The following is a 24,037-nucleotide window of genomic DNA, read 5'->3' on the forward strand; positions in this document are numbered from 1 at the left end:
GTGACATGTACCCAGTCGATATTGGGATAGTTGAAATTCCCCATTATTATTGAGTTTTTTATTTTAATAGCCTCTCTAATCTGAGCATTTCACAGTGACTGTCACCATCCTGGTCAGGTGGTTGATAATATATCCCTACTGCTATATTCTTATTATTAGAGCATGGAATTACTATCCATAGAGATTCTGTGGTACAGTTTGGATCATTTAAGATTTTTGATTCTACACTTTCTTTCACATATAGTGCCACTCCCCCAGCAGCATGACCTGTTCTATCCTTCCAATATATTTTGTACCCTGGTATTACTGTGTCCCATTGATTACCCTCATTCCAGCAAGTTTCTGTGCTGCCTATTATATCAATATCCTCTAGTTCACCCATCTTATTATTTAGACTTCTAGCATTGGCATATAAGCACTTCAAAAATTTGTCACTTTTCAGTTGTCTGCCATTACATGATATAATTGAATGGGACTTTTTTTCATTTGACTGTTTCTCATCAGATCCTACCTGTATTTTATCATCATCCATCCTCTCCTCCTTACTGGAACATAGAGAATCTCCATTAATAGATCCTCCTCTAAGGAATGTCTCTGTCGGAACCACATGCTCGTACGCACTTGTTGGCTTTCCTCCAGCCCTTAGTTTAAAAACTACTCTATGACTTTTTTAATTGTAAGTGCCAGCAATCTGGTTTCATTTTGGTTCTCCTTCACGCTTGCCCTAAGGATTTTCTCTGAGACATTGCCTTCACTGACCCCTCATTAGCCCCTGAAGACCACTGTCATATGTGCCACCAGACAGATGATAATCCCCATGACAAGAAGATACCCTTGTGTTCCTCTACTGCCACAGTCTACAGAATTTAGTGCTGAAATTAGGCATAGTTGATCTTTCAGGGTACACATGCACCTCTCATCATTCACAGCAACAATTCTGCCAGCCTGCTTCAGTTTATCCCACCTCCATTCAGTACAGCTGCACCTAACTCTGTGAATAGTTGTTGGAATTGGAGACAAAGAAATGCTGCAGTTAAAATGTGTGGAACACAGCACAAAATAATTGCACAGTATTGTAGTTGTTTCTCAGGTCTCTATTATGGAACCTACATTTACTGAGGCATTCCCAGTGGCTATTTTGCAGCTTCAGGGGAAGAGTTAAGGTCATGTTGAAGAGGTAGCATGTAGCTTAACTTTATATTTCCTGTTTTTCAGAGGGTTAAGTTAAGCTTAACACTCTCTGCATTATGAAACAGCACAATGCAGCACTGGGCAACCTTTGCTCTGTGTTAATAAAGTTTTTGTTTATAAAATGTGAATAGGAAGTAACACTGAAAATATACATAGAAATTTAACTAACTTTTTCAGTTAATTCATGAAGCCAGTAAATCACCTCATGCAAGCATAGAAGAATTTTAATTTTATTTTTCAGAATGAATCTGTCTTGGAACTGTATGTAGCACATCCTTTTAACTATAGACATGGAAGTTTGAAATAGTTTTTTGGAAATTCCCTACAGGAAATCCTGCCATCAACACAGACATTAGGTGTATATGTGATTTTTGAGCTGCTAGTGCTAATTTGCTTGATCTACTTCAGTGGTTCTCAAAGTTTTGTACTGATGATCTCTTTCACACAGCAAGCCTCTGAGTGCGACCCCCTACTCAGGGCTGGCTCAAGGCACCAGCGTTCCAAGCATGTGCTTGGGGCAGCACTTCTCAAGGGGCGGCATTCCAGCGCTTTGGAAGTGGCTCTTTTCAAGGGTAATTAGGTTTTACATACTATTAAAATAAAACCTATTTCCCCATGTTAATTTTCCCCCCTGCTGTTACTCACACCTTTTTGTCAACTGTTGGAAATGGGCCATCCTGATTATCATTACACAAGTTTTTTTTCTCCTGCTGATAATAGTCCACCTTTACCTGATTACTTTCTTTATAGTTAGTATGGCAACACCCATTTTTTCATGTCCTCTATCTATTGTGGCAGAGCTCTGACCTTGGTCCTGTGCGTCCTGCGCTTCTAGGCGGTTTATGCTAGCCTCAGTGGCTCACTGTGACCCTCCACATAGCCCTTCTCTCTCTAGGGCCAGGGTTACAGTCTACTGAGCCCTTTTCATCATAGGCCTGCAAGGAGGTTGGTGAGAGAACTCCCACAGTCTCTGTTCAGCCTCCTGTCCTGACAGGGACCTGACTTCCCCTTCCAGGAGATGTTCCTGTAGTGGTGGGTTGGGGGGAACCCGGGCCCGCCCTCTACTCCGGGTTCCAGCCCAGGGACCCTAATGGTAGCAGTTGTTGGCAGCCAACCTTTCACTGCCAGAGTTGCTACATTTCCCTGGGCCACTTCCCCACAGCTCTCCTGCTTTTCCCTTCTTCACCCTTACCTTAGGGTTCCTTTAACGATGGTTTGGGGGTGTCTTTAGTAACCAGCCCTTCAGCCACACTTCCTCTCCTCTGGTTCCCTGGCTCCCCTGCCTGACTGGAGTGAGCCCTTTTTATAGTAACAGCAGGGCCTTAATTAGAGTCAGGTGGTCACATTAACTGAATGGCCTCACCTGACTCTTTACAGGTTAATTAGAGTCAGGTGTTCTCATTAGCCTGGAGCAGCCCCTGCTCTGGTCAGTCAGGGAACAGAAAACTGTTAATCCAGTGGCCAGTATATCTGCCTTCTGCTATTCTGCTGTACCCAACTGGCCTGGGTCTATCACACTATATATCATCCTACTGTATTTTCCACTGCATGCATCTGATGAAGTGGGTTTTAGCCCACAAAAACTTATGCTCAAATAAATGTGTTAGTTTCTAAGGTGCCACAAGTACTCCTCGTTCTTTTTGCCGATACAGACTAACATGGCTACCACTTTGAAACCTGTTTTCCTCAAACAGTTTTAGAACTATCCTGCTGAAATCTTGGGCTGCCTTTCCAAAGTGTTTGAAAGATTGTCTAATTATCAGTGTAGCAAAGTTCCAAGATGAGCTCAGTGTCATTGTAAACCTCAACTTCAAGTAGCATCAAAACATTTTTGTTTTCCTCACAGAATAATAGGCACATTAGAGACAACCTTTATTGAGATGATCATTTAGAATTATTATAATAGTGAATATCCCTTTGGCTGTGTTTTGAATTCTGAGTATGGATGTGAGGAAGAGGAGAGTGTGTTCAGCCTTTTAAAGAAATTTTCAGATTTTTTTTTTCACTCTAACAGAAAATGGATTATTTTTTAAATTGAAAATTTGCTGTAGACTTAGTTCTCAATAAGTGCAAATGCCTTTGTACTCTAGGAATTTGGTTTAGAAATTAAGCTTTACAACCACATTTGGTGAAAGTTAAATATGCAATTTTCTATTAATTTTAACAGCATATTGAATTATGATGTGTGACAAGTATGTATGGGTGTGCAATTTTGAACATTGACATAATTGTATATACATATTCTGCCATTTTTTACTAATATTACACATTCAAATAATTACATACTGTTTTCTATCTATTGATCTGTTGCTTAAAAAAAAAAGAACAGCATAGCTTTTGGTTGTGTATCCTACTCATTCAGTTTTTTCATAAATATGAGGACTACCACTTTCATTAGTGTCTTTTGTGCCAGTCTTCTCTTTCTTTCCCAGTCTCTTCTGTCTCCTTCCTTCTCTTTCTAAATTTGCATCCTTTTCTGTATTTCTGTCTCTCTCTCTCTCTCTCTCTCCTTTTTTGTTTTTGTTTGGATTTTTCTTCCTTTTCTTTGCTCTGGCATTCTTAGGGTAAGAGCATGCAAACAGTAGCATTTTTAGATGTCTAAGAGATAAAGAAGGGGAATGAATTAGTTCTTCTGTGTTTGGTACACAGATTTATGTTGCTTGTTGCAAGTTTCTGGTTTCGGAGATTTTTTTTTTCTATCTCCATAGCAATGTACTGGTATCACTATGAACGCATCAAGAAGCGGTTGTGCAAGACATTTGATGTACATGAACCAACATTTATGATCAGCTTTACTTCAGGGGCAGCAGCTGGCTCTGTAAGTCTGTTTCTGTTGCTGATATTCTAAGCAAACTTCTTCCTTGCATTAATCCCATCAGGTGGGGTTCTCTATAGTCCTCTCCCTCCAAAGTGCTCTGTTCAATGCCATATCCTCTACCACACCACATGCTAACATGTCTTCATTTAGGATGTTTCTAATAAATTGTTCAATTCATTGGGAGTTTGTATCTGTAATTAATAAAACACAAGGAGTGAAATTACAGATGATTCTCCTACAAATTGTGAATATGTTGTTGAACACAAGGTTAGAATCAATGCGTCTTTAGCTATACATAAAATATAGTTATCTGGTGATGAAACACTTGAATTGTTATTGCCTTTATTTGTAAGTGAAGCAAATTTGAAAACATTTAATAAAATCAGAGGGGTAGCCGTGTTAGTCTGTATCCACAAAAACAAGGAGGAGTCCGGTGGCACCTTAAAGACTAACAGTTAAAAATATGTCAATTGCAATGGATTTTTTTACCTTCAGTCCATTTGGTAGGATGCCCATCTGTTTGCACTTGGAGAGGAAGAAGTCTTTAAGGTGCCACTGGACTCCTCGTTAGTTAATAAAATGTTAAAGTAAAATACAGTGTAAAAGATATCTAAGTAGTTTTGATTGGAAATCTTATTAAAACTTTTTTCTATTACTACAGATTTTAGCAGCCTGTTAAATCATGGAGTCTGTAGCTGCAGTTAAAATAAAATAAAATAAATAAGTATTGGCAGAGTTCAGGAAACAATCACAGCTGAAGCCTGAACTTTGCCAAAGCTGGCTATTATTTCCACATTACTTCAATCATGTTAATTTTGTGAAAATGGTTTGTTTGAAAAGCAGCACTATATGGGCAACTGTTAGGCCTCAAAGTAACCATAACAGCAAAGCTAGAATAACAGCAAAGCTGTTTTCAGATACTTGATAGCTTTTAGATCTATTTTAACATATACATAGTATAATTGCTGCCTTTTCACTTTTTCTAACAAGGACAATATGGTGTGTGCCTGTGGGGTGGGGAGTTAATGATACTAAAAATGTTCTCATTCTTTCCTGCATGTTTACAATTTTAAGATACCTAGCTGTTGGAAAGACCTACCAATTTGTTTTTAAACTCACAACTTCAGTTCAAGATCATTATCAACATAATGGGATGGTGGAATCACAACCTCTCAGGAAACTCAGTTGATTGTTATATGGTTGACTTCGGTTCATTTAGACAATTTACAGTAAGCCGCAATCATTTGAAAATGCTGTTGTCTTGGGGTTTTAATCAAACTTTTAAAAATAATTCTGTTTCACGGGTATTTATTTTTACAGATGATAAACACAGCATTGTGATTAGCATAGCTATGAAGTATTTTCTGTAGCATATATGTGTACTGTGCGTTCATACTCAACGAAAAGGAAAACAATTCAGGATTTTTTAAATGACTACTTTTTAGCAGTGAGTTAATGTTTAAAAACTCTTTTAAATACATATAATCAAGTGAGGGAATACCAAACCATCTGTGGGTGGATACAGTACCAGACTTTGTTTTGGTGGCGAGACCTTGTAGTTGAAATTGCAAAATAAACTTTAGCAGATAGAATGCTGTAAGGCAAAATCTGATGTGTTTGATCATGGACAAAGCAAAGCACACACCTCAGCTGCTGGAAGCGGCGCGGGCCGAGGGATGTACTGGCTGCCGCTTCCAGCAGCTCCCATTGGCCTGGAGCAGGGAACCGCGGCCAGTGGGAGCCGCGATCGACCAGACCTGCGGACACGGCAGGTAAACAAACCAGCCCGGCCTGCCAGGGGCTTTCCCTAAACAAGCGGCGTCCCAAGTTTGGGAAACACCACTCTATACTAAGGCTCTTGTTGCCACAGCTCCGTCGGACAAGGATCCCATCTCTTCACACTCCTGACTGACTTAGCTGTGCTGGCAAAACTTTGTAGTGTAGACCTGGCCTAAGTAAGCAATCCACATATTAGTTTTACAGAGAAAGTGTACCTCAACTATGAGGTCTACTGTCCAAGTTGGTTGTGAAGGGCACTTGAGTAGTCCACAACAGATGGGCATTTATGCTAACATAGAAACTTTTATGACCTATCAGGTTCAGTATAAAAGAAGTAGCCACTTTGGTTCCTATCCTGCTTCCATTGGAAGTCCTTATGAGAAGGATGGACCCTTTGTGCATTATGCAAAAACTTAGATTGTATACATTACTGACATGATATAAGTTTTCTAAGCAGCTATTCTAGTTAGTGTATTTAATGAGATTTAATTTTGGCTTTTTTCACAAACTTTATATAACAAGTGATCTCTTTACTCTTTAATAGATTGCAGCTACAGTAACTTTACCATTTGATGTGGTGAAAACACACAAACAAACTGAAATTTGGGAATATGAGACCTTAAACTGTAAGTTCTTTTGAACTAGATTACTGCACATTCTTTACATTTTAGATTACCTTAGGAGCTATCTTTATCTATCATTCCACTATTCAAATGTGAAATTCTCCCCAGCAGAGAGGGCTCAAATAAAGTCCACTGTACCACTTATGTCTTATTGTGGGTCTTAAATGGGAAGAAGAGCCATTGTTGGCCTTGTGCACTGGAGTGCATATTATTAATTGGAAGTAATAAAGATGGGAAATCTTAAAACATAATTCTGTTTAGTTACATGGATTTCTAGTGGGGACTTTAAATCGTCCCCATATCCTTTCTCCTATGATGTATCTCAAAATGCTGTAATTTGCCATGTTCTGTTTTCCATGTGCTGTAATGTCTTCTGGAATACTTCACAGGAACTGTTCTATTTTATGTATTTTTAATGACTTAGAGGAGAGAAAAAATGAGAAGCTGGTGATGTTTACTGATAATACTGTTTCAGTTAAGAAAAACTGAAGAACGTTGTATGTCTAACTTGACATGTCAACGTCTAACTTCATTTCTCAGAGGGTGTGAATGGAAGATTAAGTTGTAGATAAGGGTGTAACAAGCATTAGGCTGGAGTCACTCTAGCCAAAATAAGCAGGAATACCCTGGTACTAGGACCAATGGATGAGATAAACCTGGAATGTAGAGATCACGTTATAGTGAACTGCATATGGACAGAGCATGCTGTACAGGGATTAGTTCCTGAAAAGCAACCAAACCAATCATGAAGTGTGTGATATAATATGTAGTCAGAAATGCAGGTGTTAGTAAAGAGGTATATAAGGAAAAGTTTGGCTGTGTAACTTGGTTTTGTGATGTACCCTGCATCCGCTCCCTGCGATTGAGCCTGGACAGCTTGGGCCTAGTGTTGCTGAATGCTAAATAAAGGTACCTGAGTGGTGAATTCTGGAGTCAAATTGAGTGGAAGAGGGTCTCAAGGGATCCTAATATTTATCCAAATTTAATGCAACTCATATGAGGCAAATTTTTTCTAAGTTTCTTCTATAAACTGAACTTGAACAATGTTCTGTGGAAAAACTCTTTGGAGTTGACAGGAGTAACATGATAAAAATTGTTTGCACATCTAGCCCCACCCACCCTATTAGAAAAGAGGAATGTCTCTCCTTAAATATTTTTTTAACTTTAATCCAGAAAAGGACTACATTGTTCTCAAGTATTTTTAAATATTCACTTTTTAATGGGGTCTACAAAGAAAAGACAAATAAGAATGGGAGCATAATGGTGAAATATGTAGCAGTGAATACTCCAATAACTTAAAGGGATGGGTAAGACAAAATTGGCAGGGGAAAAAAGGCTTTTTAACTCTTGGTCACAATTGGCCACCGTTACACTTAAGGCAGTGCATTCAGCATATAAACATCTATTTTTCTCAATCATCTGGGGTCTGGATGATTAGTGAAAAACTCCCATTAACTTTAATGGCTATTGAATCAGGTCTTTACTATGGAGTAATCAAAGACTGAATTGACTTTGTTAGCAATCCATCTGTTATGAAACAGATTTGAGTAGCCTGATTCAGAATCACATATTTACATAGAAGCTCTCGCCTCTAGAAAATAAAGTGGAAACAGTAGAAGTTTCTTTAAAAGCTGTGAGAGAAGATATTCTTAATTTCAGGCTAGTAAAAAAGGTTCTGATCACTTTGTCTATAGAATCATAGAATCATAGGACTGGAAGGGACCTCAAGGGGTCATCTAGTCCAGTCTCCAACACTCATGGCAGGACTAAGTATTATCTAGACTATCCCTGACAGGTGTTTGTCTAAGGGTACATCTACACTACGGGATTATTCCGATTTTACATAAACCGGTTTAGTAAAACAGACTCTATAAAGTCGAGTGCACGCGGCCACACCAAGCACAGTAATTCGGTGGTGTGCATCCACGGTCCGAGGCTAGCATCGATTTCTGGAGCGTTGCACTGTGGGTAGCTATTCCGTAGCTATCCCATAGTTCCCACAGTCTCCCCCGCCCCTTGGAATTCTGGGTTGAGATCCCAGTGCCTGATGGGGCAAAAATCATTGTCGCGGGTGGTTCTGGGTAAATGTCGTCAGTCACTCCTTCCTCTGGGAAAGCAATGGCAGACAATCATTTCGCGCCCTTTTCCCCTGGATTGCCCTGGCAGATGCCATAGCATGGCAACCATGGAGCCTGTTTTGCCTTTTGTCACTGTCACTGTATGTGTAGTAGATGCCGCTGACAGAGGCGATTCAGCAGCGCTACACAGCAGCATTCATTTGCTTTTGCATGATAGCAGAGATGGTTATCAGCTGTTCTGTACCATCTGCTGCCATTGTAAATTGGCAATGAGATGACGGTTACCAGTCCTTCTATACTGTACTGTCTGATGCTGTCATGGGTGCCCCTGGCTGAGGTCGGCCGGGGGCCCAAAAGACAAAAATGGGAATGACTCCCAGAGTCAATCCCTCCTTTATGGTATTTAAAAATAGAATCAGTCCTGCCTAGAATATGGGGCAAGTATACTAGAGAACCAGTGTATCAGGGAACCAGAGAGCACAGCCGCTCCATGTCAGATCCTGCAGAAATGATGAGCTGCATGCCATTCACGGGGGGTGCCCCTGCAACACCACCACCTGTTGCTTCTCTCCTCCCCCAGCCTTCCTGGGCTATCTTTGCAGTGTCCCCCCATTTGTGTGATGAAGTAATAAAGAATGCAGGAATAAGAAACAGTGACTTGTTAGTGAGATAAAATGAGGGGAAGGCAGCCTCCAGCTGCTATGATAGTCCAGACAGGACATTAAGCAGTGTGGGGGAGAGGAGCCCAGCGTCCCGCTGCTATGATAGTCCAGGCAGTACAGAATCTTTTCTTTACACATGAAGGGCGGGGGCTGATGGAGCTCAGCCCCCTGTTGCTATGATGAAGACGGTTACCAGCCATTCTGTACCATCTACTGGGAATGACCAGGAGTTTTTTACCCAGGCACCCCCGGCCGACCTCAACGGAGGCCAGCCAGGAGCACTCACGGGCTGATGATGAGGACGGATACCAGTCCTACTGCACTGTACCATCTGCCACCAGGCTGATGATGATGATGGATATCAGTCATATTGTACCATCTGCCACCAGGGACGGGGAAAGAGGATGCTGCAGGTCACTGCCGCAGCATCGCGTCTACCAGCAGCATTCAGTACACATAGGGTGACATTTAAAAAAGTCAAGAGACGATTTTTTTTCCTTTTACTTCTGGGAGGGGGTGGGGGGGTAAATTGACGAGCTATGCCCTGAACCACCCCGGACAATGTGTTTGACCCTACAGGCATTGGGAGCTCAGCCAAGAATGCAAATACCTTTTGGAGACTGCAGGAACTGTGGGATAGCTTGAGTCCTCAGTCCCCCCTTCCTCCCTCCATGAGCGTCCATTTGATTCTTTCGCTTTCCGTTACGCTTGTCACGCAGCAGTGTGCTGAGTCCCTGCTGTGGCGTCTGTCTGGAAATTTTTTTAAAATGCTTTGGAATTTCGTCTTCTGTAATGGATCTCTGATAGAACAGATTTGTCTGCCCATACAGCGATCACATCCATATGGTCCATGCTGGAGCTCTTTTTGGATTTTGATTTTGGACTGCATCGCCACCCGTGCTGATGGGAGCTCCACGCTGGGCAAACAGGAAATGATATTCAAAAGTTTGCAGGGATTTTCCTGTCTACCTGGCCACTGCATCCGAGTTCAGATTGCTGTCCAGAGCGGTCACAGTGGTGCACTGTGGGATACCGCCCAGAGGCCAATACCGTCGATTTGCGGCCACACTAACCCTAATCCAATATGGTAATACCGATATTAGTGCTACTCCTCTCTTTAGGGAGGAGTACAGAAACTGGTTTAAAGAGCCCTTTATATCGATATAAAGGGCCTCTTAGTGTGGACGGGTGCGGCGTTAAATCGGTTTAACGCTCCTAAAATCAGTTTAAACGCGTAGTGTAGACCAGGCCTAACCCGCTCTTAAAAATCTCCAATGACGGAGAGTCCACAACCTCCTTGGGCAATTTATTCCAGTGCTTAACCACTCTAACAGGAAGTTTTTCCTAATATCCAACCTAAACCACTCTTGCTGCAGTTTAAGCCCATTGCTTCTTATCCTATCCTCAGAGGTTAAGGAGAATAATTTTTCTCCCTCCTTCTTCTAACAACCTTCTATGTATTCGAGAACCGTTATCATGTCCCCTCTGTTTTTTCTTCAGACTAAACAAACTCAATTTTTTCAATCTTCCCTCATAGGTCATGTTTTATAGATCTTTAATCATTTTCGTTGCTCTTCTCTGGACATTCTCCAATTTATCCACATCTTTCCAAAGGATTGGACACATTACCTCCCAGGATATTGAATAGTCCAGATCTTACCTGAATACACACATACAGCCAATTCTTATTAACTAAACTAAAATTTATTTAAAAAAAAAAGTGAGAGAGTATGGTTAAAAGATCAATATACATACAGACATGAGTTCAATTTTTGAGGTTCAGATTCATAGCAAAGATGGTGACCTTTGTAGTTACAAAGAGTTCCTTTAGAATTTAGTTCATAGTTTATAGTCTAATGTCTGATATCATCTTCAGGGAGTACCAGCATAACTGGGACCTCAATCTTGTGACTCAAACTTTCCCCAATAAAACTTAAGCAGATCTGAGATAAGAAGGATTGGGACCGAAGGATGATTTTATACAATATCATCCTTCTTTAACAAGTTGGAGTCCCTCGGGGAACAATAGGTAATCAGGGTGTCTTTGAAGTGGGTCCATCACCAGTACTTAGCTATATGAATTAACATAAGACAATTGCCTGTTCCTCCACCATTCACAGATAATTTGCTATACATTTCAAAGAGACATGAATACAGAGATATCCCGTGTTTACAATTAATTTAAATGCTAGGATGTTCTTTGAGTGCTTGTTCATGTCAATTCCAATCAGGTGTATGCACGTGTGCATGTGTACAGTAGCCAGAAGATTTTTTCCCTAGCAGCAACCGTAGGGTTGGCCTGGGTGCTCCTTGGAGTCGCACCTTCATGGTGTCCAATATAGAGCCCTGCCAACCCTGCACCCCCCCAGTTCCTTCTTACCGGCAGTGATGGTAGCTGGAACTTCCCCTTGCTCTTCTCTTGCTTTGGCAAGTGGATCAGCAGTACTTTTTATGCTGTACATAGTTAGTATCCACTAGTTAGTATAGTTTAGTTTAGTAGTTTCTTTATAAGTTTTAGTTATGAGGGTTCCCCCTCCCCCATTTCCTCCCCCATTTGTTACTGAGGAATGCCTCAATCTCTGGGCTTTAAGACTTGCCAGATCTGCATGAAATGCATGCCAAAAAGTTACTCCCACACCTCCTGCTTAAGGTGCCTTGGTGAGGGTCATCAGAAAGACCGTTGCAAGATCTGTCGGGAGTTCCGACCGAGAACTATTAAGGAGAGGGAGCAGTGTCTCAAAATCCTCCTTATAGAGGCAGCTGTCCAACCTCACTTGGACCCAGGGGACCAGGGATCCTGCTCCCGGCACGTTATCTTCAGCGCAGAGTGCTCCGGTGCCGTCTTCAAAGGATTCAGCGCCAAAGAAAGATGCCAGCAAGGAAGCTAGGCACTATCATGAAACCTCTCAGGGTCATTCCAGCCTTCGGCACTTGTCCCAACCACTGGTGCAGAAAAAAAAGAAGTCGGAGAGAGGTCGATCTCCCTTGGCAAAACCCAGGGACCAGCCACCAGTGGCACCTCAGTCGAGCCATGGCTCAGGAACTCAGAGTGGGGCCACACAGACTCTTACCCAAGCGAGGCAGTCGAGTCAGGGCCTGTCTCGCTCACCGCATCTGTCGGATCATCTACCATTCCCGTCCACCCTGGAGGCTTTTGAGGCAGTGCAGGACCTATTGAGGCTCACGGTGCCATTCTCGCCACCAAGACAGGAGAGTGTCTTGGCACCGCAGGTTCCATCTTGATCCCCTGTGCACTCTAAAGGAAAGCTGGCGATGATGGCACGCTGATCCCCATCACCTTGGCACCCATCTGCTCCAGCTCCGCCATCCAGAGAGCGCAGTCGGTCCCCTGCTTCTCAATGCTCCAACTCGAGAGGAGCAGCGCCACTCTGGTCCTCCTATTCGGAGTTGGACTCATACCGCTCCAACTATAGCAGCAGCAGAAGATCCTCCTCATGGCACCATAGACAGTGGGCCCCTCAGTGGCAAAATCCACAGCAGTAGCCCTTTTGGACTCCGTGGACTTTCCATCAAGCCCAGGGTCGGAGCCAGGGGTCCCGCTCAGGTGCAGCATCTGTGGTTCCACGACATTCGTTCGACCACGGTTGGCACCGGAGCCAGTGCCTCGGGCGTTAACACTGGCACCTCTGGGGCCATTCTTGGCACCAACTGCAGCACTGGCACTGACCACTATGGCACCGGAGGTATCAGCAGCCTGGATTGCAGCTTTGGTGCAAAACACACCCTCAGCACCTACAACAGCACCGACACTGCCTCTGTGTTCTCCCGGTGTTCTACCCTAAACCTCATTCTAGAGGCAGGAAGCAGACACTCCACTCACTTCTTATCAAACTGTCTGTACTGGGCTATCTTGATTATCACTTCAAAAGTTTTTTTTTTCCTTACTTAATTGGCCTCTTAGAGTTGGTAGGGCAACTCCCACCTTTTCATGCTCTCTGTATGTGTATATATATCTCCTCAATATATGTTCCATTCCATGCATCCGAAGAAGTGGGCTGTAGCCCACGAAAGCTTATGCTCAAATAAATTTGTTAGTCTCTAAGGTGCCACAAGTACTCCTGTTCTCTTTCCACTCACTAGATGTTTGCAGGACGCTAGCTTTCTACATCGGAAGAACAAAGTCTTTGAGAAAATCGGTCCAGCTATTTGTGGCGGTAGCAGACAGAATGAAGGGCCTACCCGTGTCCTCACAACGCATTTCATCATGGATCACATCCTGCATCTATGAGTGCTACAACCTGGTGGAAGTTCCCGCATCCCCAATCACTGCACACTCCACCAGGGCGCAGGCTTCAACAACAGTGTTCCTGGCTCAGATCCCTACTCAGGAAATCTGCAGAGCAGTGACATGGTCCTCCATCCACACTTTTACCACACATTATGTGATTACACAACAGGCCAGGACGATGCTGCCTTCGATGAGCAATGCTTTAATCAGTGGACGACTCCGACCCCGCCTCCTGAACTTGGACTTGTGAGTCACCTGATTGGAATTGACATGAATAAGCACTCGAAGAAGAAAAAAGTTACTCGCCTTCTCGTAACTGTTGTTCTTCGAGATGTGTTGTTCATGTCCGTTCCAATACCACCCTCCTTACCCCTCTGTCGGAGTAGCCGGCAAGAAGGAACTGAGGGGGTGCAGGGTCGGCAGGGCTGTATATTGAACACCATGAAGGCATGACTCCAAGGAGCGCCCAGGCCGACCCTACAGTTGCTGCTAGGGGAAAAATCATCCAGCTACTGTGCACATGCGCATGCGCATACCTGATTGGAATGGACATGAACAACATATCTCAAATAACAACAGTTACGAGAAGGTGAGTAACAATTTTTTTTTAATCTCTGAATCATCAGAATACAGCATAGACAGGGACTGTTGATTACATTGTTGACCACTACCCATATATCTGTAAATACACAAAAACACAAACATTATCTCCCCACATGTCTTTAAGGGTTGAATTTGAGTCATTTATTCTGCAGGATGTTTAACCCTTTCTGGCCATGCGTCACGGAGCTAAAACAAAAAAGAATTCTGTATGCATGTTTCTTTACCTAGGCTTAACCTCTCTAACCATAGCTCAATTAGGCCCACCGTATTTCCATCTCTGAACTGGTAGAGCTAACTTGCTTTTTGCAGTTCATTTGTATCTGTCTGCCAGAGGCTCATTTCTAGCCACTGCTGCTGATAATCCACTCAGTCCCTTTCCTTCCTGGGCCACCATCTTTAAGGCTTAGGATCCCCTTTGATCCTAGGCTTTTGGCCTTGAGCACAGTTAACCAGGCCAGCCTTATGGGAACAAAGCAGGAGCATTCCCCAATTTATAATTTCCCCAGGCTTATCTTTGCCACTATTTTTTTTTCTGGTTTGCTTCTCCTTTAGCAGCCTTCTTGGATTTAACTCATTGCAGTCAGGCAGGATAATATCTAACAGATAAATTGAGGTGCATGTGATACTTATGAAATAATAAAACAACTCCTTCATTTTCCATCAGTATGTCAAAAATTAATGTAAAACGAATTTAAAATGTGACTAAAATAAAAACAGCTAGTGCATTTGATTGATGTGATCCCTCTAATTTTCAAGAGTATTTATTACTTTTCTGTGGTGGTATTAAATTGTATACTATTTAATTCACACTTTATTTTGTTGTACTCTTATCTAGTATCACAGAAGAAGTCCACATCAACATGGACAGTAATGAAGACAATTGTTGCTGAGCATGGGTTTACTGGATTATTTGCTGGTAACTCTTTTAATATATTTCCAAGAAAAAAGAAAATTGAGTGGATTTAATCATTAACAGGTATCAGAGGGGTAGCCGTGTTAGTCTGGTTCTGTAGAAGCAGCAAAGAATCCTGTGGCACCTTATAGACTAACAGACGTTTTGCAGCATGAGCTTTCGTGGGTGAATACCCACTTCTTCGGATGCAAGTAGTGGAAATTTCCAGGGGCAGGTATATATATAAGCAAGCAAGAAGCAAGCTAGAGATCATTAACAGGGTTTTATAGAATCTAACATGTGCAAGATAAAAAATACTCGTGTCCTTCCACATGAATGTTGTTAGCTGTGGAGCAGTCATGAAATATATATGCAATTCTAGCCCACTCTTAATTGAGAGATTATCAATTAAGATGTCTAACAGTGTCTAAGAACAGAGGTGGTTTATTTTGCAAGCATGTGACAATTAGCATGTAGTACATGTATCAGTTATATCAATTAATGTAGTTGTAATTATTTTCCCAAATTGTCACTGACAGGAAAGTGGTGTGAAAAGTTCTGCAGCTAAAGAATTATGAAAAACAAAACAAAAAAGTGTTTTATGTCCAGTAATTATATAGGGAGAAAAGGTAGTTTTTGCAAGTGAAAATAGCTTTTCCAGCAGGTAAGAGATACAATTTGTAAAGCAAACAGAGAACTAAGACAGACCGGAACCTGGAGACACTTAAGAACTCTGTTCTTGGGGGCAAGAGAGATCCAACTCTCTTTAGAGGCTCAGTGGGGGTCTAATTTTATTGTGGGTTGAGTGTGATTTATCTCCTACCAGTCACTACTACTACCGCATCAGTGCTTAGGAACATCCAACCCCACATGACAGCCCCTTTTTTTGGTTCTGTTTTTTCTCACTAACCCTTTTGATATTCTCTGTCTTCAGAAACAAAGCTGCAGCTTCAACAGCATTTTCTGTCTGCATTCATAAGTGTTTAAGGAAGTTTTGCTGAGATCTTGATTTGCATCTGAGTAGAAGGGTGGTAGCTGGGAATAGAGTTTACTATGGTAAATCACTCTGGACAGTTGCTGGCTTGTAGGATACTGCGGGCTAATGAATTCCAGAAGGCCCAAAACAAAATCAGGACGATTACGTAACATCATTGAAAGTTGGGCTTTTGTGTCATGATGCTTTGAGGGAGAGCTAGAATATGCCACAGTCATATTATGGCCTTGTATTACTAACACCACAAGGCAGAAGTGGTGGTATTGGATGCTCCATATAACTCTGGAACATCAGATTTCACAGCATCACTGGCTTCAGTTTATTTGTTTAAAAAGGCACACTATCAGAATAAAAAAATCATACTAAAAATCCTCATATTTATCACATGAAATTACTAAAACTGAAAATGTGGTGGTTCTTCGAGAGCTTGCTCATGTCCATTCTATGTTAGGTGCATGTGTGCAGCACAGTAGCCAGAGATTTTTCCCTCAGTGGTATCCATCAGCCCGGCTCTAGCATCCTCTGGTGCCGCATGCTCAAGCACCAGTATAAGGGGCCCAGCTGGCCCTGAACTGTCTCAGTTCCTTCTTGCATAAGAACATAAGAATGGCCATACTGGGTCAGACCAAAGGTCCAGCCAGTCCAGTATCCTGTCTGTCGACAGTGGCCAATGCCAGGTGCCCCAGAGGGAGTGAACCTAACAGGTAATGATCAAGTGATCTCTCTCCTGCCATCCATCTCCACCCTCTGACAAACAGAGGCTAGAGACACCATTCCTTACCCATCCTGGCTAATAGCCATTAACGGACTTAACCTCCATGAATTTATCTAGTTCTCTTTTAAACCCTGTTATAGTCCTAGTCTTCACAGCCTCCTCAGGCAAGGAGTTCAACAGGTTGACTGTGCGCTGTGTGAAGAACTTCCTTTTATTTGTTTTAAACCTGCTGCCTATTAATTTCATTTGGTGGCCCCTAGTTCTTATATTATGGGAACAAATAAATAACTTTTCCTTATTCACTTTCTCCACACCACTCATGATTTTATGTACCTCTATCATATCCTCCCTTAGTCTCCTCTTTTCCAAGCTGAAAAGTCTTAGCCTTTTTAATCTCCCTCATATGGGACCCGTTCCAAACCCCTAATCATTTTAGTTGCCCTTCTCTGAACCTTTTCAGATGCCAGTATATCTTTTTTGAGATAGGGAGACCACATCTGTACGCAGTATTCAAGATGGATTTACATAAGGGCAATAAGATATTCTCCGTCTTATTCTCTATCCCTTTTTTAATTATTCCTAACATCCAGTTTGCTTTTTTGACTGCCGCCACACACACCATGGACATCTTCAGAGAACTATCTATGATGACTCCAAGGTCTCTTTCCTGATTAGTTGTAGGTAAATTAGCCCCCATCATATTGTATGTGTAGTTGGGGTTATTTTTTCCAATGTGCATTACTTTACATTTATCCACATTAAATTTCATTTGCCATTTTGTTGCCCAATCACTTAGTTTTGTGAGATTATTTTGAAGTTCTTCACAGTCTGCTTTGGTCTTAACTATCTTGAGCAGTTTAGTATCATCTGCAAACTTTGCCACCTCACTTTTTACTCCTTTCTCCAGATTATTTATGAATAAGTTGAATAGTATTGGTCCTAGGACTGACCGTTGGGGAACACCACTAGTTACCCCTCTCCATTCTGAAAATTTACCATTCATTCCTACCCTTTGTTCCCTGTCTTTTGACCAGTTCTTAATCCATGAAAGGATCTTTCCTCTTATCCCATGACAACTTAATTTATGTAAGAGCCTTTGGTGTGGGACCTTGTCAAAGGCTTTTCTCTGGAACAACTTCTCTTGTCTCGGCAAGGCATTCAATCAGTGATTCTGTTGTTCTTCTTCGAGTGCTGTCCCTGTGGGTGCTCCACTCTAGATGTCGGTGCGTCCTGGCACCGTTGATTGGAGATTTTCAGTAGCAGTGCCTGGTCTGGACGCAGGCGCTCAGTTGGTATCTCCCGTCTCGTTGGAATCTTCCTGAGCGCCTGCGTCCCGCGCCCCCCTCAGTCCCTTCTCAGTCGTCCCCAGCTGAAGACGGGACTCAGGGTAGTGCTGCTTCTCTTCCCTGGTTTCTGGAGGAAAAATTAACAAAGAATACATAAATACTTATTAGTTACATCCCAGTTGTTTCCCTTCCTTTAGTATAGTTACATGGGGGAGTTACTTAGTTACTTAGTTTAAAAAAAATCGCTTTAGGCTTGTCTCCCTCTGAGACACTCTCCCCTGCCATTTCTAATTCACAATGCCAGGGGCTTTAGGATTCAAAAAGTGTGTTTCCTGTCAGGACTCCATACCATGGTCAGATGGGCACTCACATTGTGTGAAGTGCCTCGGGAAAACCCACATCCCCGCAAAATGCCTCCACTGTACGAACCTCAAGTCAAGGGCTCGCCGCGACAGGGACCTGCGGCTTAAAATGCTTCTCATGGAAAAATCCCTGCAGCCACTTTCGGAGACGGGGAAAGTTAAACCCACTCCCACACACTCCCCGGCCAGATCCGAACCAGTTGGGAACATTGCTTCACCCTCTCTGGAGCAGAGGCAAGAAGCATGGCAGTCTCACAGGAGAGACTCTGACAAAGGTAAAGGGTCTACTGCAAGATCCTTACCCTCTGTGCTGACAGAGCTGCAGGCAGGTGCCTCAGCAATTTCTACAGCCTCAACCGTGGCTCCCGCAGACTGCAGAGGCAGGAACCCAACCTCCCGTACTGGGAAGGTTTCCGCGGCATCGACCGCCTCAGTGCTAAAAATAGCCACGGTGCCGGCTGTGTGCTCTGCCCCAATGCCGACAAGGACATCAGCACCGACCACCTCCATGGGTAAAATAGCAGCGGTGCTGGCTGCGCGCTCTGCCCCGGTGCCGACAAGGACATCGCCAGTGACACCCTCCTTCCCCCCACGAAGAATAGCTGTGGTGCCGACTGCGTGTTCTGCCCCGCTGCCGGGAAAAACGTTAGCACCGAGCCTGCCTCCTGCCCCGGCACCAGCAGCGGACCCCTGCAGGGCACCTCCAACAGACTCATGGCACTGCTGACACTTTCACCTGCTAACATGCTAGAGCACAGTCCAGGCTCAGCACAGCCCAGGGAGCAGGAGCAACAGTTCCTCACTCAGTGTGACCTCTCAGTGCCACCTGAGCCTAAGACCTGGTCTACACTATGATTTTAGGTTGAATTTAGCAGCGTTACCTTGATTTAAGCCTGGACCCATCCACACGACGAAGCCCTTTTTTTCGACTTAAAGGGCTCTTTAAATCGATTTCTTTACTCCACCTCTGACGAGGGGATTAGCGCTGAAATCGGCCTTGCCGGGTCGAATTTGGGGTAGTGTGGATGCAATTCGACGGTACTGGCCTCCGGGAGCTATCCCAGAGTGCTCCATTGTGACCACTCTGGACAACGCTCTCAACTCAGATACACTGGCCAGGTAGCCAAGAAAAGGCCCGCAAACTTTTGAATTTCATTTCCTGTTTGGCCAGCATGGCAAGCTGATCAGCACAGGTGACCATGCAGAGCTCATGCAGAGCTCATCAGATTCATAGATTCTAGGACTGGAAGGGACCTCGAGAGGTCATCGAGTCCAGTCTCCTGCCCTCATGGCAGGACCAAATACTGTCTAGACCATCCCTGATAGACATTTATCTAACCTACTCTTAAATATCTCCAGAGATGGAGATTCCACAACCTCCTTAGGCAATTTATTCCAGTGTTTAACCACCCTGACAGTTAGGAACTTTTTCCTAATGTCCAACCTAAACCTCCCTTGCTGCAGTTTAAGCCCATTGCTTCTTGTTTTATCCTTAGAGGATAAGGTGAACACATTTTCTCCCTCCTCCTTATGACACCCTTTTAGATACTTGAAAACTGCTATCATGTCCCCTCTCAGTCTTCTCTTTTCCAAACTAAACAAACCCAATTCTTTCAGCCTTCCTTCATAGGTCATGTTCTCAAGACCTTTAATCATTCTTGTTGCTCTTCTCTAGACCCTCTCCAATTTCTCCACATCTTTCTTGAATTATGGTGCCCAGAACCGGACACAATACTCCAGTTGAGGCCTAACCAGCGCAGAGCAGAGCGGAAGAATGACTTCTCGTGTCTTGCTCACAACACACCTGTTAATGCATCCCAGAATCACGTTTGCTTTTTTTGCAACAGCATCACACTGTTGACTCATATTTAGCTTGTGGTCCACTTTAACCCCTAGATTCCTTTCTGCCATACTCCTTCCTAGAGAGTCTCTTCCCATTTTGTATGTGTGAAACTGATTTTTCCTTCCTAAGTGGAGCACTTTGCATTTGTCTTTGTTAAACTTCATCCTGTTTACCTCAGACAATTTCTCCAATTTGTCCAGATCATTTTGAATTATGACCCTGTCCTCCAAAGCAGTTGCAATCCCTCCCAGTTTGGTATCATCTGCAAACTTAATAAGCATACTTTCTATGCCAATATCTAAGTCACTGAGGAAGATATTGAACGGAGCCAGTCCCAAAACAGACCCCTGCGGAACCCCACTTGTTATACCTTTCCAGCAGGACTGGGAACCACTAATAACTACTCTCTGAGTACGGTTATCCAGCCAGTTTTGCACCCACCTTATAGTAGCCCCATCTAAATTGTATTTGCCTAGTTTATCGATAAGAATATCATGCGAGACCGTATCAAATGCCTTACTAAAGTCTAGGTATATCACATCCACCCCTTCTCCCTTATCCACAAGACTCGTTATCCTATCAAAGAAAGCTATCAGATTGGATTGACATGATTTGTTCTTTACAAATCCATGCTGGCTATTCCCTATCACCTTACCACCTTCCAAGTGTTTACAGATGATTTCCTTAATTACTTGCTCCATTATCTTCCCTGGCACAGAAGTTAAACTAACTGGTCTGTAGTTTCCTGGGTTGTTTTTATTTCCCTTTTTATAGATGGGCACAATCTTTGCCCTTTTCCAGTCTTCTGGAATCTCTCCAGTCTCCCATGATTTTCCAAAGATAATAGCTAGAGGCTCAGATACCTCCTCTATTAGCTCCTTGAGTATTCTAGGATACATTTCATCAGGCCCTGGTGACTTGCAGGCATCTAATTTTTCTAAGTGATTTTTAACTTGTTCTTTTTTTATTTTCTCTTCTAAACCTACCCCCTTCCCATTAGCATTCACTATGTTAGGCATTCCTTCAGATTTCTCGGTGAAGACCGAAACAAAGAAGTCATTAAGCATCTCTGCCATTTCCAAGTTTCCTGGTACTGTTTCTCCCTCCTCACTGAGCAGTGGGCCTACCCTGTCCTTGGTCTTCCTCTTGCTTCTAATGTATTGATAAAAAGTCTTATTGTTTCCCTTTATTCCCGTAGCTAGTTTGAGATCATTTTGTGCCTTTGCCTTTCTAATCTTGCCCCTGCATTCCTGTGTTGTTTGCCTATATTCATCCTTTGTAATCTGACCTAGTTTCCATTTTTTATATGACTCCTTTTTATTTTTTAGATCGTGCAAGATCTCGTAGTTAAGCCAAGGTGGTCTTTTGCCACATTTTCTATCTTTCCTACCCAGCGGAATAGCTTGCTTTTGGGCCCTTAATAGTGTCCCTTTGAAAAACTGCCAACTCTCCTCAGTTGTTTTTCCCCTCAGTCTTGATTCCCATGGGACCTTACCTATCAGCTCTCTGAGCTTACCAAAATCCACCTTCCTGAAATGCATTGTCTCTATTTTGCTGTACTCCCTTCTACCCTTCCTTAGAATTGCAAATTCTATGATTTCATGATCACTTTCACCCAAGTTGCCTTCTACTTTCAAATTCTCAATGAGTTCCTCCCTATTTGTTAAAATCAAGTCTAGAACAGCTTCCCCCCCAGTAGCTTTTTTAACCTTCTGAAATAAAAAGTTGTCTGCAATGCAGTCCAAGGACTTATTGGATAGTCTGTGCCCCGCTGTGATGTGCACATTGTCGGGGCACATTGCCTGGCCTGTACTTTGTGAGAAACCATTGTCTGCCATTGCTTTCACGGAGGGACGGACGGACGGAGGGAGAGGGGGGCCTGATGACATGTCCCCAGAACCACCCGTGACACTGTTTTTGCCCCATCAGGCATTGGGATCTCAAACCAGAATTCCAGTGGGCAGTGGAGACTGCGGGACCTGTGGGATAGCTATCCACAGCTACCCACAGTTCAATGCTCCGGAAGTCGATGCTAGCCTCGGTACTGTGGACACAGTCCTCCAACTTAATGCACTTAGAGCATTTTGTGTGGGGACATGCACAATCGACTGTATAAAAAAGATTTCTAAAAAAACGACTTCTATAAATTTGACCTAATTTCATAGTGTAGACATACCCTAACTCTCTGCTCCTGGAAAGACAGGGCTCACTCTTAGAACAGCCGTTCTCACCACCTGAACTGGCTACCTTCTCTGATGGTGAACCCGATGTACAGCAACAGGCAGAGTTCTCCCCACCTGCCTCTTCTCCTCCACTGGAATCTCTTCCACCTCAGGCTACGGTCCACAGCCAGCAGCTTCAGTTTCCCTACTTTGCCCTCCCCCCGTGGGCGGCTCTTGGGTTCTCCTACCCTATGCCTTGGCCTCAGTGGTACCCTTGGCCACATCCTCCTACCACTCATCCTCAGACCTCTGTGCCTCGATCTCCAGCTCCATCCACTGCTAGAGTACCTGAACCCCCTCCTGAGAACGTGAGCTATGAACCATATCGTGACTCACTGAACCCTAATTCTCCATCTGCTCTGGATGGAGCCTTCTCCCCCCTGCCTCCACAGAACGTGGACGTCTGTAAACAATCTCAAGAGCTTTTCAAGAGGGTGGCACTCAGACAAGACATTCCCCTAGAAGAGGTTCAGGAGACACAATACAAACTCCTCAGAATCCTTCAACCCTCTGCGCCTGCAAAGATCACGTTCCCTATAAATGAAGCACTCCTGGATCCAGCTGACACTCTCTGGCAAACTCCAGCTTCTTTATTACCAACCTGCAGAAAGGCTGAATGTAAATACTATGTTCCTGCTAAGGACGCTAACTTCCTATTTTCTCACCCACAACCGAACTCTCTCGTCATCGATGCAGTTGCACAGAGGATGGAACAGTCACAATATCAGCCCACCCCGCAAGACAAGGTCCTTCAACGCCTTGATGTCTTGGGTCACAAGGTTTACACATCCTCCACTCTACAATTCAGGATTGCAAACTACTCTGCACTCCTTGCCAGCTACGACTTTGGTAACTACAATAAACTTTTTGAATTTGCCTCTTACATTCCAGAGGACAGGAGAGCGGACTTTAAATCAATTCTGAGCGAGGGCTAATTGATTTCCAGAACGGCCCTACAAGCCTCTTTAGACACGGCGGACACAGCAGCCCATACTACTGCAACTGCTGTGGTTACGCGCAGATCTTCATGGCTTTCTGCATCTGGCATCCCTAAAGATCTGCAGTCCAAAGTGGAGGACCTCCCCTTTGATAAAGACAAACTGTTTTCCAAAAAAATGAACTACTTCACACTATGAAAGATTCTAGAGCGACACTGCGCACCCTGGGCATTCACCCATCTCTTCCCAGGAGACAACGATACCAACCCTACGAAAGACCGCGCACACAACAATATTATCGGCCTCAATCCAAACCATACAACATAAATAGGAATCGCGCTAGACCCCCTAAGCACAGACAAAATCAAGCTCAAGCAACCACCTCCCGCCCATCTGGGAATAAACAACGATTTTGAAATATTGGTCGAGGATCTGCGCGACTACCCCTTGATTCCACAGCCTACTTGCCCATTTGGCCACCACCTCCACAGTTTCCAGCATGCCTGGCAGCGAATTACATGGGACCGTTGGGTCCTCGAAATAGTTCAGTCTAGTTACTCTCTCTCATTCATATCCTATCCTCCTACCCTTCCCCCTTCCCCATCCCTCTTCAGGGACCCCTCTCATGAGCACCTCCTCCAGCTGGGTGCAGTGGAACCTGTGCCAACGCAACATCCAGGGAAAGAGTTCTACTCCAATTACTTCCTGACCCAGAAAAAAAACGGGGGATGGAGGCCTATACTAGACCTACGCCAACTGAACAAATTCATGAGTGTACAAAA

General features: G+C 43.5%; 1 protein-coding gene across 4 annotated transcripts in view; it reads left to right on the forward strand.

Moving 5' to 3' along the window:
* The window catches only part of SLC25A40 (solute carrier family 25 member 40), a 79,151-nt gene that overhangs the window by 40,527 nt on the left and 14,587 nt on the right, over nucleotides 1-24,037 (forward strand). For all 4 annotated transcript variants that reach the window (XM_045005632.1, XM_045005633.1, XM_045005635.1 and 1 more), the window contains 3 exons: nucleotides 3,900-4,009; nucleotides 6,333-6,414; nucleotides 14,839-14,919. In XM_045005632.1, the coding sequence (XP_044861567.1) occupies nucleotides 3,900-4,009; nucleotides 6,333-6,414; nucleotides 14,839-14,919 (273 nt within the window). The remainder of the gene's footprint in view (nucleotides 1-3,899; nucleotides 4,010-6,332; nucleotides 6,415-14,838; nucleotides 14,920-24,037) is intronic.

This window comes from Mauremys mutica, chromosome 2, assembly GCF_020497125.1.
Source record: "Mauremys mutica isolate MM-2020 ecotype Southern chromosome 2, ASM2049712v1, whole genome shotgun sequence".
Lineage (NCBI taxonomy): Eukaryota > Metazoa > Chordata > Testudines > Geoemydidae > Mauremys > Mauremys mutica.